This window comes from Leucoraja erinacea, chromosome 3 (assembly GCF_028641065.1).
Source record: "Leucoraja erinacea ecotype New England chromosome 3, Leri_hhj_1, whole genome shotgun sequence".
Taxonomy (NCBI): Eukaryota; Metazoa; Chordata; class Chondrichthyes; order Rajiformes; family Rajidae; genus Leucoraja; species Leucoraja erinaceus.
The window spans coordinates 4,095,893-4,111,440 of NC_073379.1; the positions used below are offsets into that span (position 1 = coordinate 4,095,893).

Below are 15,548 nucleotides of genomic sequence, written 5' to 3' on the forward strand. Positions count from 1 at the left end.
TCAGTTTGATATCTCATCTGAATGATGGCACCTCTATCAGCCTCTCGTCTCAAGAGAGCAACTTAAACCCAACAGCTTCTGTGAGAGAGGACATGAAAGCACAAGTAAATGACAGTGAGAGAATAACAGAGTGAGACAGAAGTACCAATCTCTCACGATAGAGCCTAGACCGCATCAAGGATGAACTCAAATTTGGTTTGGTTGAGTCCATTTACCCTTTCACATTTGTAACTGTTAAGCATTTTAATGAAACACCAGCGTTGCACCTCATCACATTTATAGAAATAGTCCAGCTCATTCATTGTAATGAAGATACCCCTCTCCAAGTGCCTAGTTATTGGTTTGATCAAAAAGAACATGGTTCTGCTTCCAAAACAAATCCTAAGTGTGCAGCCGGCAATGAGTAAAGTAATGTTTTACCATCTCTATTGGACAGCAGATACACCAACCCAGTGAGACATGTATCGGTAACCTCCGAAATATTGGTCGCACATCTTCCAATTGCCTGAATTGTGGCTGCGGCAAATTGTTTGTCCTGGCTTTTCACATAAGTCTGAGTATGAAAAGAAAGAAGGAGAACATTACTCAGATCAACTTTATCGTTACACACATTGCATCACCAAAATGCCAAAACAAATATCAATGACGTTCGGAAATTATGACTTAGAATTCTGGTCGCATTAACTTCTAGACATTAATTTAAATGCTATATTTTGATAAAATACAGAGCAGCACGGCGGCGCAGCGGTAGAGTTACTGCCTTACAGCTCTTGCATGCCCGGAGACACGCGTCCAATCCCGACTACAGGTGCCATCTGTACGGAGTTTGTACGTTCTCCCCGTGACTACGTTGGTTTTACAATAGACAATAGGTGCAGGAGTAGGCCATTCGGCCCTTCGAGCCAGCACCGCCATTCAATGTGATCATAGCTGATCATCCCCAATCAGTACCCCGTTCCTGCCTTCTCCCCATATCCCCTGACTCCGCTATTTTTAAGAGTCCTATCTAGCTCTCTCTTGAAAGCATCCAGAGAACCTGCCTCCACCACCCTCTGAGGCAGAAAATTCCACAGACTCACCACTCTCTGTGAGAAAAGGTGTTTCCTCGTCTCCGTTCTAAATGGCTTACTCCTTATTCTTAAACTGTGGCCCCTGGTTCTGGACTCCCCCAACATCGGGAACATGTTTCCTGCCTCTAGTGTGTCCAAGCCCTTAACAATCTTATATGTTTCAATGAGATCACCTCTCATCCTTCTAAACTCCAGAGTATACAAGCCCAGCTGCTCCATTCTCTCAGCATATGACAGTCCCGCCATCACGGGAATTAACCTTGTAAACCTACGCTGCACTCCCTCAATAGCAAGAATGTTCTTCCTCAAATTAGGGGACCAAAACTGCACACAATACTCCAGGTGTGGTCTCACTGGGGCTCTGTACAACTGCAGAAGGACCTCTTTGCTCCTATATTTGATTCCTCTTGTTATAAAGGCCAACATGCCATTCGCTTTCTTCACTGCCTGCTGTCCCTGCATGCTTACTTTCATAGACTGATGTACAAGGACCCCCAGATCCCGTTGTACTTCCCCTTTTCCCAGTTTGACCCCATTTAGATAGTTTTCTCCGAGATCTTCGGTTTCCTCCACACTCAAAGAGGTGCATGTTTGTAGGTTAATTGGCTTGGTACAAGTGAAAATTGACCCCAGTGTGTAGGCTTGTGTTAATGTGCGGGTATCGCGGGTGTAGACTCAGAAGGCAGAAGAGCCTGTTTCGATGCTGTACCTGTAAACTAAACTAAACTATGATAGTAAGAAAGATAACCAAAAGGTACACGATTGAGCAAGAATAGAATACATTGACACACTGTGCCACCAAGTGGCAATATGTAGTCTCTCACCAACATTTTTTTGTTCTTGGGTCATCTAAGACAAGGATTATTGGTTAACTTATTCTTGGTTAACTCAACCTGTCAAAGATTCGTGCCATGGATCCATTTTTAAAACCCCATTTTATAGCTCTTTCAACGGCAATGTCTGCAAAGCTCTGAGAACAGATCACTTCTACTTCTCCCATCAAGTCTACTCCACCATTCAACTTTTCCCCTCTCAACCCCACTCTCCTGCCTTCTCCCCATAACCGTCGACACCCTTCCTAATCAAGAACCTATCAATCTCGGCTTTAAAAATGCCCAATGCCTTGGCCTCCACAACCATCTGTAGCAATGAATTCTACAGGATCGCCACCCTCAGTGCGGACTCGGTGGGACGAAGGGCCCGTTTCCGCGCTGTATCTCCAAAACTAAAATATTGTCAAGTCACTGATATCCTAACAAACTACTACAGACACACTGTAGACGGCATCATGGCCTAGTACGGCAATTCCAACACATTGAAAGGCAAGAGGCAACAGGGAGTGGTGAGCTCAGCCCCATCCATCACAGGCACAACACTCCCCATCATCAAAAGCATCTACACGAGGCGATGTCTCAAGCAGACGACACCCATTTTCAAAGATCTCAACGTCCCTTCCATTGGATAAGAGGTACAGGAGCCTAAAGTACCTCACCACCAGGTTCAGGAATAGCACCAAACATCAGGTTCTTGGACCAATCTGCACAACATTAATCCTACCTCAGGAACAGAACATCACGGACAACCTCTTGCACTACCATGGACTTGTTTTCTCATTGGCTGTTTTTGCATTGACGTCCGTTTTTTTGCAGAGTCTTGTATAATTTACGATTGATGGTGTCCGAGTCAAGGTGCTTTTGATTCTGCTGCAAGATTTTCCATTATACGTGTACCTCACCGCACTCATGCAGATGACAATAAACTAGCCTTGACTTAACTGGAAGATGTTACTGGCAAATTTCAAAAAATTTGTATATAACTTGAAATTTCCCTGAGAAATCATACTGTAAAAAGCAAGGTAGTTATCTAGATACACTGTGTAAAATTCTTGTTTATGAGCTGTATTAAGAACAGATATACAACAGTAGCATTAAAGAGGTGTTTAGATAGCTACATGGATATGCAGGGAGTGGAGAGATATAGATTATGTGAAGACAGATGAGATTAATTTAACGTTAATTATGTTCAGCACAGACAGGGGGCCAAAGGACCTACTTCTATACTGAGGTAGGCCTCCCTCAGTCATGACTGACCATGGATGATGCATCCTGATTGGATGCAAGCCTGGGCAATGTCATATGGAGGACAGGTTGTTGCCCATGCAGCACGTCCTCCCTCTCCACGTCACTGATCGATCCAAAGGAACAGCAGGGCCGTTACAGTTTGGCACCAGCGCCGTCGCAGGAGCTGCCACAGCGAGGTTGTAGACAACGACAAACTGCCTTAGAGGCTCAGACTCCGGATTTTTTTCAGGTTTACTCCAGGAGCCTTTTCCATGACTGGATATGGCCGCAAGGCAGTGGAGGTTTTAAATCAGAGTTTTCCCTCTCCTAGATGGACTGCCTTCCCAGGCTGACGAGCCCCATCTGCCCGAGAACTCTACACAGTATTGTTCTATTTTATCCCTGACAAAATATTAACGAGAATATTGAAAGATTCAAAGGTATCCACCACGTTGGATATTAACCACCACTGTACTCACCTGAAACTCTCGGAGGACTATCGAGATGTTGGTTTCACTGGCCAAGTTAGTCAGAATCTCGAGCTGTTCATAACAACAAAATATGTTTATCAATTAAATTAACAAAGGCACTTTCCGGATGGACATATCCAACATATGCTTTCATCAAAATGCAGACAAAAAAAACAAAATAAAACACTATACCTTCAAAACTTTTATCTGTGTTGGATCAGTTGACCGAACATAAAAACTTTTCAAATATGGCTGAAACATACCCTAAGGAAAAAAAAAAATGTTCTTAAGAGTTTTTGCAAAGATAAAAAAAATTAAAAGATTATTTCTTTCTATATAAAAACTAACGCAATCATACCTTTTTTTGTATAGACATTGTGGCAATGTTCTGTAAAACAATGTACTGCACTTCTCTGTATAAAGAGAGATCAGAGTTAGAAAACATAACATTTCCCATTCAATATAACCTTTAGGTAATAGTCTATGGAACTGTTGTGCTACAATGCTGAAAATTATATTCTACACTCCGTATCTTCCCGTTTTGCTCCACCTATCATACTGGTATCTGATTGATTGTATTATCTAATCTGATTGAGTAGCAGGCAAAACAAAGCTTTCCACTGGAAAGACACAAATGGCTTGAGTAGCTCAGTGGGTCAGGCAACATATTTGGATAAAGTGGATAGGCGATGTTTCGAGTTGGGACCCTTCTTCAGACCTTTCAGCAATTTGTGTCTTTCCTTGGCAAACCAGCATCAGCATCTGCAGTTCCTTGGTTCTATATTTTTAAAGCTTTTCACTGTAACTTGGTAAACGTGACGATAATTAACCTAAACCTAAATCTAGGGAGCACAAATTGAGAAAGCCTGCCAAGAGGAAAACATACAGTGCCCTCCATAATGTTTGGGACAAAGAACCATCATTTATTTATTTGCCTCTGTACTCCACAATTTGAGATTTGTAATAGAAAAAAATCACATGTGGTTAAAATGCACACTGTTAGATTTTAATAAAAGCCATGTTTATACATTTTGGTTGCACCATGTGGAAATTACAGCACTGTTTATACATAGTCCCCCCATTTCAGGGCACCATAATGTTTGGAACACAGCAATGTCAGGTAAATGAAAGTAGTCATGTTTAGTATTTTGTTGCATATCCTTTGCATACAATGACTGCTTGAAGTCTGCGATTCATGGACATCACCAGTTGCTGGGTGTCTTCTTTGGTGATATTCTGTCTGCCCTGTATTACAGCCATTTTTGGATATGCTGGTTTTGGGACTAGTCCCCTTCAGTTTTCCCTTCAGCATGTAAAAAGCATGCTCAATTGGGTTCAGATCGAATGATTGACTTGGCCACTCAAGAATTGACCATTTTTTAGCTTTGAAAAACGCCTTTGTTGCTTTAGCCGTATGTTTGGAATCATTGTCTCGCTTTAGAATGAACCGCCGGCCAACAAGTTTTGAGACATTTATTTGAACTTGTGCAGATAGGATGTGTCTATACACTTCAGAATTCATTATGCTGCTACCATCAACGGTTGTATCATCAATGAAGATAAGTGAGCCAGTAACTTCAGCAGCCATACATGACCTGGCCATAACACCCCCACCACCATGTTTTGCAGATGAGGTGGTATGCTTTGGATCTTGAGCAGTTCATTCTCTCCACCATACTTTGCTCTTGTCATCACTCTGATATGTTACTCTTCATCTCATCTGTCCACAAGACCTTTTTCCAGAACTGTGGTTGCTCTTTAAATTACTTCTTGGCAAACTAACTTGGCCATCCTATTTTTGCAGCTAACCAGTGGTTTGGATCTTGCAGTGTAGCCTCTGTATTTTTGGTCATGAAGTCTTATGTGGACAGTGGTCATTGTTAAAATCCACACCTGACTCCTGAAGTGTATTTCTGATCTGTCGGACAGATGTTTGGGGATTTTTCTTTATTATAGAGAGAATTCTTCTGTCATCAGCCGTGGAGGTCTTCCTTGGCCTGACTGTCCCTTTGTGATTATTAAGCTCACCAGTGCTCTCTTTCTTCTTAATGATGTTCCAAACAGTTGATTTTGGTCAGACTAAGGGAAAGACTGGAGGAAAGACTGGAGGAAAGACTAGGTGCTGAGAGTTCTCGTATACCTGCATTAAGGAGGCAATTAAACACACCTGAGCAATTACAAACGCCTGTGAAGCCATGTGTCCCAAACATTATGGTGCCCTGAAATGGGGGGGGGGGGGGGGGGGGGGGGGGGGGGGGGGGGGGGGACAATGTATAAACGCTGCTGTAATTTCTTCATGGTGAAACCAAAATGTATAAAAATGGTCTTTAATAACCATCTGACAATGTGCACTTTAACCACATGTGATTTTTTTCTATTACAAATCTCAAATTGTGGATTACAGAGGCAAATAAATAAATGATGGGTCTTTGTCACAAACATTATGGAGGGCACTGTATATATTTTTTGTTGGACACAAGAGGTACACCCAGTTTATTTAACTTTAACCCGAACAATAAATAGCATCATCTTTGGATGTTTTCAGAAAGAGATTTACACCTTCATTTCCTTTCACAGCTGCTCAAGTGACAGATTACAGCTGGGCCCCATTCGTTTTGATGGCATGTTGCCACTTCAGACTGGCCTAGAGTCAATGTTGAGTCTCTTAACCCCAGAAGGACGAGTAACAGTTGAGAATGCAAGGTAATCTGCTGGAATAGAACTTCCCAACTCAGGGTGTTCCAACTCAATTTGGGATGAGTCCAAGTGCAGGACACAATTAAAATTAATGATATTGCACAGGAACAGAAACAGTAAATATGTACAGTGTTACAGCTTGAAGACTTCTCAACTAATGAAATGATATTTTGTAATCTTATTTGTCCAATATTTACTAGTGGACATTTTTAGGTTTCTATAAGTAGCATTAATCAATTCAATAACCCGTTCTAATCAGTCACCTTCCCTCGTCAATTGAGATTTGTTAACACAGTACAGAACAGGCACTGAAACCTGGGAATCTTTTGAGCTGAATGGCTCAACAACACACTCTTAACCAGATGGGGCAGTGTTAAATCACCTGCACAGATCTACAGAAAACCCAAACCAAAAGGTAGATTTTTAACGCCGCAGATATTCACTGAAGCCAACAACCTATTTTCACAATTTAAGTTTTTCATCAATCTTTATTTGATAGCTTCAAATGAATGAAACCTTCAACACGTGAAAAGTGGAGGGATTGAACCAGTGCCACATTCTTGCAAATAGATTTAAGCAAGCAACTCACCTATGGCTTCGAAGCAATCGAACCAGAGACTTTGCAACAATGCTGACCTCTGACTTTGGTGCAAGATGCCAGTAAAGCTGAGCAACCCCCATTACAACCTGAAGATAAAAAAAAGCAGACCTCAGCAGGGAACTTTTAAAGCCCAATTATTAAACATCACCAGCAATTTATAGTGAGCATGTGAGGTCATCGGGTGAGGAAAGGAATTGCCTCGCGTATGTTATGAAATAAATGTCCTGCAGCACTCAAACTAAAGTTATAAAAAAGACCAATGCTCGTCACACCAAAGCATTGGTTGAAGAAATACCTATGAACTTTCAAGGCGGGAGATAGACAAAAGGAGTTGGAGGAGTGTGGCAGACTCAAGCCAAAGATCTAAAGACCACAAAACTAAGGATGGAATTTAGTATGGATTTGAAACAAAGTATTCTGCATTCAATGCAATGGTGAGGATCTAGGGGAGGAAAGTAAACAAAGCTTGGGGAGAGCTATTAAAGATGCGATTTAGAGAAGGGTATGTATGCTCCCAGTTTTTGGATGAGCCCAGAACTAATAAATGTTGAAACTGGACGGATTATCAAAGATATATCTCGAGAAGACAAGATGCAGGCAAGACATACAAAGGCTTTGACAACAATATCAAGATGAAAGCTAACGGCTCAGATGTGGCATCGACAAAGGGTTACAAACTTTGATCAAAATCAATTTCAAAGGGAACAGAGAACACAGGATTAAAGTTGAAGATTTTGAATTTTGGCACGAGCCAAATACATTTTGTTCAATCTTCTAGATGTTAAATGAGAGGAAATGATGTTCCATTAATAACAGGTATGGCACAATCAGACATTGCCATGTTAAATGTAGATCTGAAGAAGGGTCTCGATCCGAAACGTCACCTATTCCTTCGCTCCATAGATGCTGCCTCACCCGCTGGGTTTCTCCAGCATTTTTGTCTACCTGGTTTTTTCCAGCATCTGCAGTTCCTTCTTAAACAGTGTTAAATGATTTGTGTATGGTGGCCGCAGAAGTAAATCACCTTTGCTATGAAAATTTAACAATGTCTCTGATAAGATAACTACAAACACAACCGTGGTGGGTCAGAAAGGAGTTCATATGGAATAGGGTGAAGTCGTGAACTGTGTGGAACACCATGCTGGAAAATAAAGGATAATGTGCTACAAATCAAATTAGATAATGGGTCCAGGTCAGTCTCATTTATTCGATCAGCACAGAAATCAGGGTGAAAAGATTTGGCCAGATATTACCAAGGGGCCCGGCCCAACTTATTTGTTAACCATATAACCATATAACAATTACAGCACGGAAACAGGCCATCTCGGCCCTACAAGTCCGTGCCAAACAACGTTTTTCCCTTAGTCCCAACTGCCTGCACTGATACCATAACCCTCCATTCCCTTCTCATCCATATGCCTATCCAATTTATTTTTAAATGATACCAACGAACCTGCCTCCACCACTTCCACTGGAAGCTCATTCCACACCGCTACCACTCTCTGAGTTCCCCCTCATGTTACCCCTAAACTTCTGTCCCTTAATTCTGAAGTCATGTCCTCTTGTTTGAATCTTGCCTATTCTCAAGGGGAAAAGCTGGTCCACGTCAACTCTGTCTATCCCTCTCATCATTTTAAAGGCCTCTATCAAGTCCCCCCTTAACCTTCTGCGCTTCAGAGAATAAAGACCTAACTTATTCAACCTTTCTCTGTAACTTAGTTGTTGAAACCCAGGCAACATTCTAGTAAATCTCCTCTGTACTCTCTCTATTTTGTTGACATCCTTCCTACAATTGGGCGACCAAAATTGTACACCGTACTCCAGATTTGGTCTCACCAATGCCTTGTACAATTTTAACATTACATCCCAGCTTCTATATTCAATGCTCTGATTTATAAAGGATAGCATACCAAAAGCTTTCTTTACCACCCTATCTACATGAGATTCCACCTTCAAGGAACTATGCACCTTCAAGGAACTATTAACATGCTATTAATCCTCTTATCAGTGCTTCTGCCCTTCAGATTCAACCACTAAAATGTTCTCAACTTGCCTCCCATCTACCATAAACCAAATCTGTCTGCATCCCTTTCATATTATGCAACACTGAACCATTATCAATCACTTGCCATTTCATTTCTTGTTCCCAGACTTACTGTATCTGTGTATCCTCAAGCTAGAAACAAAGTACTGGGTGAACTTGGCAAGTCGGGCAGCATCTGTGGGTGGAATGGACGGATGACGTTTCGGGTCGGAACATTCTTCAGACCTTTCCCTCCACAAATATTGCCCGAACTTGCTGAGTTCCTCCAGCACCATTTTTGGTCAAGAGTCCAACATCTCTCCAATATTTGGTGTCCATCCTCTCCCTTCCCAAACTGGCAGAGTGGGGCCCGACAAAAACTGGCACCACCTGTCCTTAACCTCTCCTCTAATGGTTCTCATTATCACCTTCTTTAATTAAAAACCGCCAGTGATGAAATCTGATGTGTTTCCGCTTAACAGCTTCAAGCAGCCGAATCCTTTCATCCCTGCCACAACTGACTCCAGTTGCCGCATTTTTCCCCCTTTCTTTTCTTCTCTTCTGAGCATCTCCTTCTGTCATCTGCCTTCCTCTGCTTCCCACCTCCACCCCTCCCGTACATGGCTCCTCATGCCCATTATTCTCCCCCCCCCCCTCCTCCTCAGTCCGTCAATCACCTCTCACTTCAGTCTCACCCCTCCCCCATCTTAATTTGCACAATCTCCCCTCTCCACTTTCTGATGTCGAGTTTTGACCCGAAATATTGACCATTCCTTTCCATCCACAGATGCTGCCTGACACGCTGAGTTCCTCCGGAAAATTGGTCATCTATCCTTTGCAGTCAACTTAGTTTCCAACCACCATTACATAATTCTCATCCCGCAGATCAAAGTTTCCACACAGCCCCGACTCAAAATCTTCAAGACAAATTTTCTGGCTTAACCCAAAACAAGGAAAATTCCTCTTTCTTGCTTTCCTTCTATCCTTCATTCTCCTCGTGTTATTTCTGATGACCCTCAGTCTTTTTCTTTGACATTGTGATGACTCTAATCTTTTTATACCTTTGAAGATGACTGGGAGAGCTTTTGATATTAAAACCTATCAGTTAATCATGTTTTAATTTGAAGTGGTAGTAAGAACTGTATTGTGGAAACTAAAAATCTGTAATGTTGGTCAAAGCTTTTTAAATGACACGCATTTTTTCCCTTCGTGGTAGTGTCCGTCCAAAAAGCAGAAAACTCCAGTAAAATTCCCCAAGCTGAAAACTAAGTCGGATGCTCCAATGCCCCAGGCCTGTTTTCTAAAATATTTCAGATGCCTTGTAATGTTACAGTGCGCCAAGATACAAGAAACTTTTGAGAAGTTACAATGTACATAGTGCAGCCAATCTGCTGTTATTTAGTTTAGTTTAGACATACACTATGGAAACAGGCCCTTTGGCACACCTAGTCTGTGCCAACCAGCGATCCCCATACACTAACACTATCCTACACACACTAGGGACAATTTACAATTATACGGAGAGAAGGCAGGTATGAGATATTGATTTGGATGATCAGCCATGATCATATTGAATGGCGGTGCAGGCTCGAAGGGCCGAATGGCCTACTCCTGCACCTATTTTCTATGTTTCTATGTTTCTAGCCAATTAACCTACAAACCTGCACATCTTTGGAGTGTGGGAGGAAACCGGAGCACCCGGTGAAAACCAACGCAGGTCACGGGGAGAATGTACAAACTCCGTACTGACAAGCACCCGTAGTCAGAATCGAACCCGGGTCTCTGGTGTCGTAAGGCAGCAACTCTACCATTGTGCTGCCGTGCTGCCCTCGATTTAGATTGCCCCCTTTTTTTCAAAATGCCACACAGTTCTACTGCACTATTTCATTTCAGTCACAATTGCATTCACTGGAATGCTGCAACTGGCTGATCAGAGTTGAATACAGTTGAAAGTGGTCAGCATGTGCGTGGCCCTTCCATAACCCGAATGGAACAACAATGCCAGTTAACCAGCATAATTGCTCTTCCTCTACCTTCACTGCTGATCTAATGATCCAACAATGACATGAAGCCGCTGAACATGAGATTATAGAGTTGATCTGTACAGAGGAGAATTACACTGTATGTGCAATTTTTCTTTCCTTGTTAACTTTACCCACCAAAATTGGCATAAATGTACTAATTTATAACAATGAATATAGTACAGCATAATACATACAGCTGCATTTCTGCTTTGTAATAAAGGCTTGGTGTTACGGAGGAGCAGTCGGTGATCTGGGTCCATGATATAAGGTGTTTTTGCAGCAATGCCATAATTGTTGTTCTTTTCCTCATCAGAATGATAGAAATCTTTCTCATTGTTTGCTTCATGAAAATCTTCCTGAAAGTAAAAATATCATTAATTGCAACAGAAGCATCATGTTTCCATAAGCTTTACAGGTCTTTCAACATTTCTCAATGTTCATACATTGAAATTATAAAATCCAAAATATACGAGATTAAACAAAGTCTTGCAAGTATGTGCTTTTGTTAGAGCCACTGTGAAAGGTTGGGTATTTTCATTCCATCTGCACACAGTATTAACAATTTGCCTGAAACCAGCTCACATTTTACTCAAAAAGTGCCATTGTCTAATGGCTGAAGAATTTCTTTCCCTGCTGTAAATATCCATGTTTATAATTTATATGTCCCGTACACAAATCTACTTACAGAACATTCATCTGAAATTGTTTAAATATAATTCAATACCATATTCATTCCAACCATTGTCCCGTAAAAGGATGAATTACATTGTACAATTGTGTGCAATCTATACAATTCTGTGCAATCTGTACAATTCTCAAAAGCTTCAGTCCATATGCATTACTAATAAGTACATATATTTATCACAAGTGTGAAGCCTTCTGCAACCTTAATGAAGCTATTTCAAGATTATTCATCAACTAATCACACAAACCTTGGCCAGGTTACCCGATAAGTTTATTTGTCCATTTCTAACTAATTTTTGCCCATGTTGCATGTATTGGACTACTCATAACTAAATTATTCTTTGAAAATACATTAAAATGTTCAGGCAAATGCACTCATTTGAAGCATTATCAAGGATGTTCTTCTTTAAAAATCCACTCGACTCACAGAACCAATTGCCTTTCCTGTCAAAAGCACAATAAATGAATTTACTACCCTTAAGTGAAGAAAAAGCAGACCTAAATCAGTCGCTTTGTGATCCCATATAGTACACAACCTAAAATTACTCTATTTTCACGACACCAGGCTTTGGTGCAGGCGGCTGTTAAGTGCATTAGATGACCATGGAGATGACAGCAAGCCATCAACTCCACTGAGCAACAATAAGCTGCACTTTACTGCTGTACATAAACGTAAATAACCTCCAATTAGGAGTTAGATGTGAATTGGTTGAAATATTAACTTACTGGGAGCGGAAATTCTTCAGCATGCTTATCAACTAGTAATTTGTTTCTAAAACACTTTCAGAAGCTGGAAAAAGTACAAGCCTTTTTCAATTTATCCTCATCATGATCTAACCTTCAGCATAATATTTCCATATATTAATCCAATATCCACACAATCCTTTTGTTTACAAAACCAGAACCAAGAAATCAATGCGAACAAAGAGACATAATTTCTTTTGAAAAATGGCCATCATAAAAAACGGTTCTGTAAACTAGGAGCCAAAACAGTGCACCAAGCTTAATTTGAAAACAAATAAATGCATTTTAGAGATCCTTTCTATAACTGACACACTGTTTTGTGTATTAACTAGAACTTGCAATTACGGCGGCAGGCGCGGGCACACCGCGACGCCCTGTGTCTCCCTTTCAAGGGAGATGCTAAAAATGCATTTCGTTGTCTCTGTACTGTACACTGACAATGACAATTAATTGAATCATTTCATTTTTTTTTTTTTTTGCAAATCAAGTTCTCAGAGAAACAGCACTCCATTTTTTTAATTTTTTTTTATATATACTTTAGGATTTTCAATTTGTCCAAACACCTCTCAAACAAATCATTCAGCTTAATCTAGCACAGAACACTGACATGCCAATATAAAGGACAATATTTGTGACCAACATTGCACAGGCTGCTGAGTTGCTAATGTTAACCTCATTTCAGTGAGAAAGTGGAATAAAAGCCAAGCGCTCCGTCAAAGGAGGAAAGAACAATAGCAAAGATTCAATTGGGCAAATGAACAAAATAACAAAGCAGTCTTAGTCTCCGAACAAAACAACAGCAGCGGCTGTGATTTTATTCAGATGGCTAGACTTTGTTCGCTGGTGAGATTTAACTTTAGATCTTATCAAGGCAAATGCACCTTCAATCGCAGGTTCCACAACACAGATACAACTGCCTTAACCCAACAACGCTAAATTGTACTGATCAAAAGTAGATAACGTAGTATTATACTGGTATGCCCCGTGATTCACAATCTGGAAACCAAATTTACCCATCTAAACAGATATAATGCGCGTTCCTTTCTGCTTCTGCAAATTCATTTTTGCCTTAAGTGGAACAACCCATCAATCTGATTTTTTTTTAAGTTTGAGGGTGGTAGGAGAAAGGGACAGACAAAGAATGAACTACTCTGCTGCTGCAAGGTTAGGCTGAATGGCACTGTTTTTAAATTTCAAACCTCAAAATGAATGGAAAAGTGTAAATTGCAACCATGCAAAATCTGTAACTGTAGTAGATCCTTTAAATGATTGAAAAGGTTTAAAGGCCTGTCCCACTTACATGATTTTTTCGGCGACTGCCGGCACCCGTCATAGTCACAGCAGGTCGCTGAAAATTTTCAACATGTTGAAAATCCAGCGGAGACCAGAGAAAGGTACGACTCTTTGGGCGACTACTCACGACCATACAGGTGTCATCCGTCGCCTGTATGGTCGAGAGTAGTCGCCCAAAGAGTTGTACCCTTTTCTGGTCACCGCTGAATTTTCAACATGTTGAAAATTTTCGGAGACATGCTGCGACTATGACGGGTGCCGGCAGTCGCAGACAAAAAATCGCATAAGTGGGACAGGCCCTTAAAAAGTTTCCCATTTGGCAGCATAAACCTAAAACTGTACTTCCATTCTTAATTTCACCCACAAGTTATGATAAGGGTAGCTATAAAAGCTGAAGGTTCAATACAGGTTGTGAAAAGTTAATGTGCAAAAATAAAGCCAAGAAGGGGCATTTAAATATATCATGAGACAGGAGTAGAATGAGGCCAGTCAGCCCATTGAATTTGCTCCACCATTTGATCATGGGCGATTTATTTTTCCCCAATGTCTTGGCCTCCACAGCTCTGCGATAATGAATTCCACAGATTAATACTTGGTTAAAAAAATAAATCCTCCTCGTCTCCATTCTAAAGATTCAATATGATCATGGCTGATCATCCAACTCAGTATCCCGTACCTGCCTTCTCTCCATACCCCCTGATCCCCTTGGCCCTTGTGGCTAAGGGGATCAGGGGGTATGGAGAGAAGCCAGGTACGGGATACTGAGTTGGATGATCAGCCATGATCATATTGAATGGCGGTGCAGGCTCGAAGGGCCGAATGGCCTACTCCTGCACCTAATTTCTATGTTTCTATGTCTATACGTCCTTTTATTCCGAGGCTGTGCCCTCTGGTCCTCCCCCACTCTCCCACTATTGGAGACATACTCTCCACATCCACTCTATCCAGGCCTTTCATTATTCGGTATGTTTCACTGAGATTCCCCCATCAACTGCAATTGCTGATCCCAAAATACTGTACTGGTGCTGTAATGTGCCTCGCCATGACTGCACTATTGCAGAATCCATGTCAGTTGGCTGCAACCAGCAGCCATGGGTAAAAAAAAAAACACAATCTCTTCTGATAGCAGCACACACACTGTGAAGCATATATTACCTTTTGCAAGTGAGCATAAAAACGAGTAATTCCTTTAGAGAAATAATGGTGGGGAAAAACTCAAATTATTAGACTATCTTAAAAATCAAACACAATCATGGCTTCTTAATCCATACAGATGAGAATCGTGATAAAGGTTTGATAGGTTAATCATAACTCTGCTCACAAATGCTCCAAGCACATGGTGTTTTATTGTTTATTGTTACAGATAAATCTTGGTTTAACTACAAGTTTTAAACATGTAAGCCATTTGAACACAAGGGTGCGTGGAACAGCACTACGTGGAATGTCTCTCGAAGCAGCACATCATCCCAACTTGGATATCTCAGAACGGCAGGTCGGCACACCCAGGATGGCACAGTCGTGCAACGGTAGAATCACTGCTTTACAGCGGCAGAGATCTGGGTACAACCCTGACCACAGGTGCTGTCTGCCTGGAGTTTGTATGTTCTCCCTGTGACCACTTGGTCTTCTCTGGGTGTTTCGGTTTCTTACCACATTTGAAAGAGGTACAGGTTCGCAGGGTATTGCAAAATGTCCCTAGTATGTACGATAGTGCTAGTGTATGGGGATCGGTGCGGGCTCGAGATGGACTAGTTGGGCCGAAAAGGCCCGTTTCCGGCCGTATCTCTAAAACAAAAACTTCACACACAGATTGCAGCTGTGCAGCTCATCATCTTCTTCGAGGAATTAAGATAAGTACAATGAAACATGGCTATGCCCATGT

General features: G+C 41.3%; 1 protein-coding gene across 1 annotated transcript in view; it reads right to left on the bottom strand.

Moving 5' to 3' along the window:
* The window catches only part of ap3b1a (adaptor related protein complex 3 subunit beta 1a), a 250,224-nt gene that overhangs the window by 157,247 nt on the left and 77,429 nt on the right, over nt 1-15,548 (bottom strand). The window contains exons 8-13 of the mRNA XM_055631560.1: nt 11,140-11,301; nt 6,887-6,984; nt 3,959-4,013; nt 3,793-3,864; nt 3,610-3,672; nt 421-553 (exon numbers count right to left, since the gene is read on the bottom strand). Of these exons, the coding sequence (XP_055487535.1) occupies nt 421-553; nt 3,610-3,672; nt 3,793-3,864; nt 3,959-4,013; nt 6,887-6,984; nt 11,140-11,301 (583 nt within the window). The remainder of the gene's footprint in view (nt 1-420; nt 554-3,609; nt 3,673-3,792; nt 3,865-3,958; nt 4,014-6,886; nt 6,985-11,139; nt 11,302-15,548) is intronic.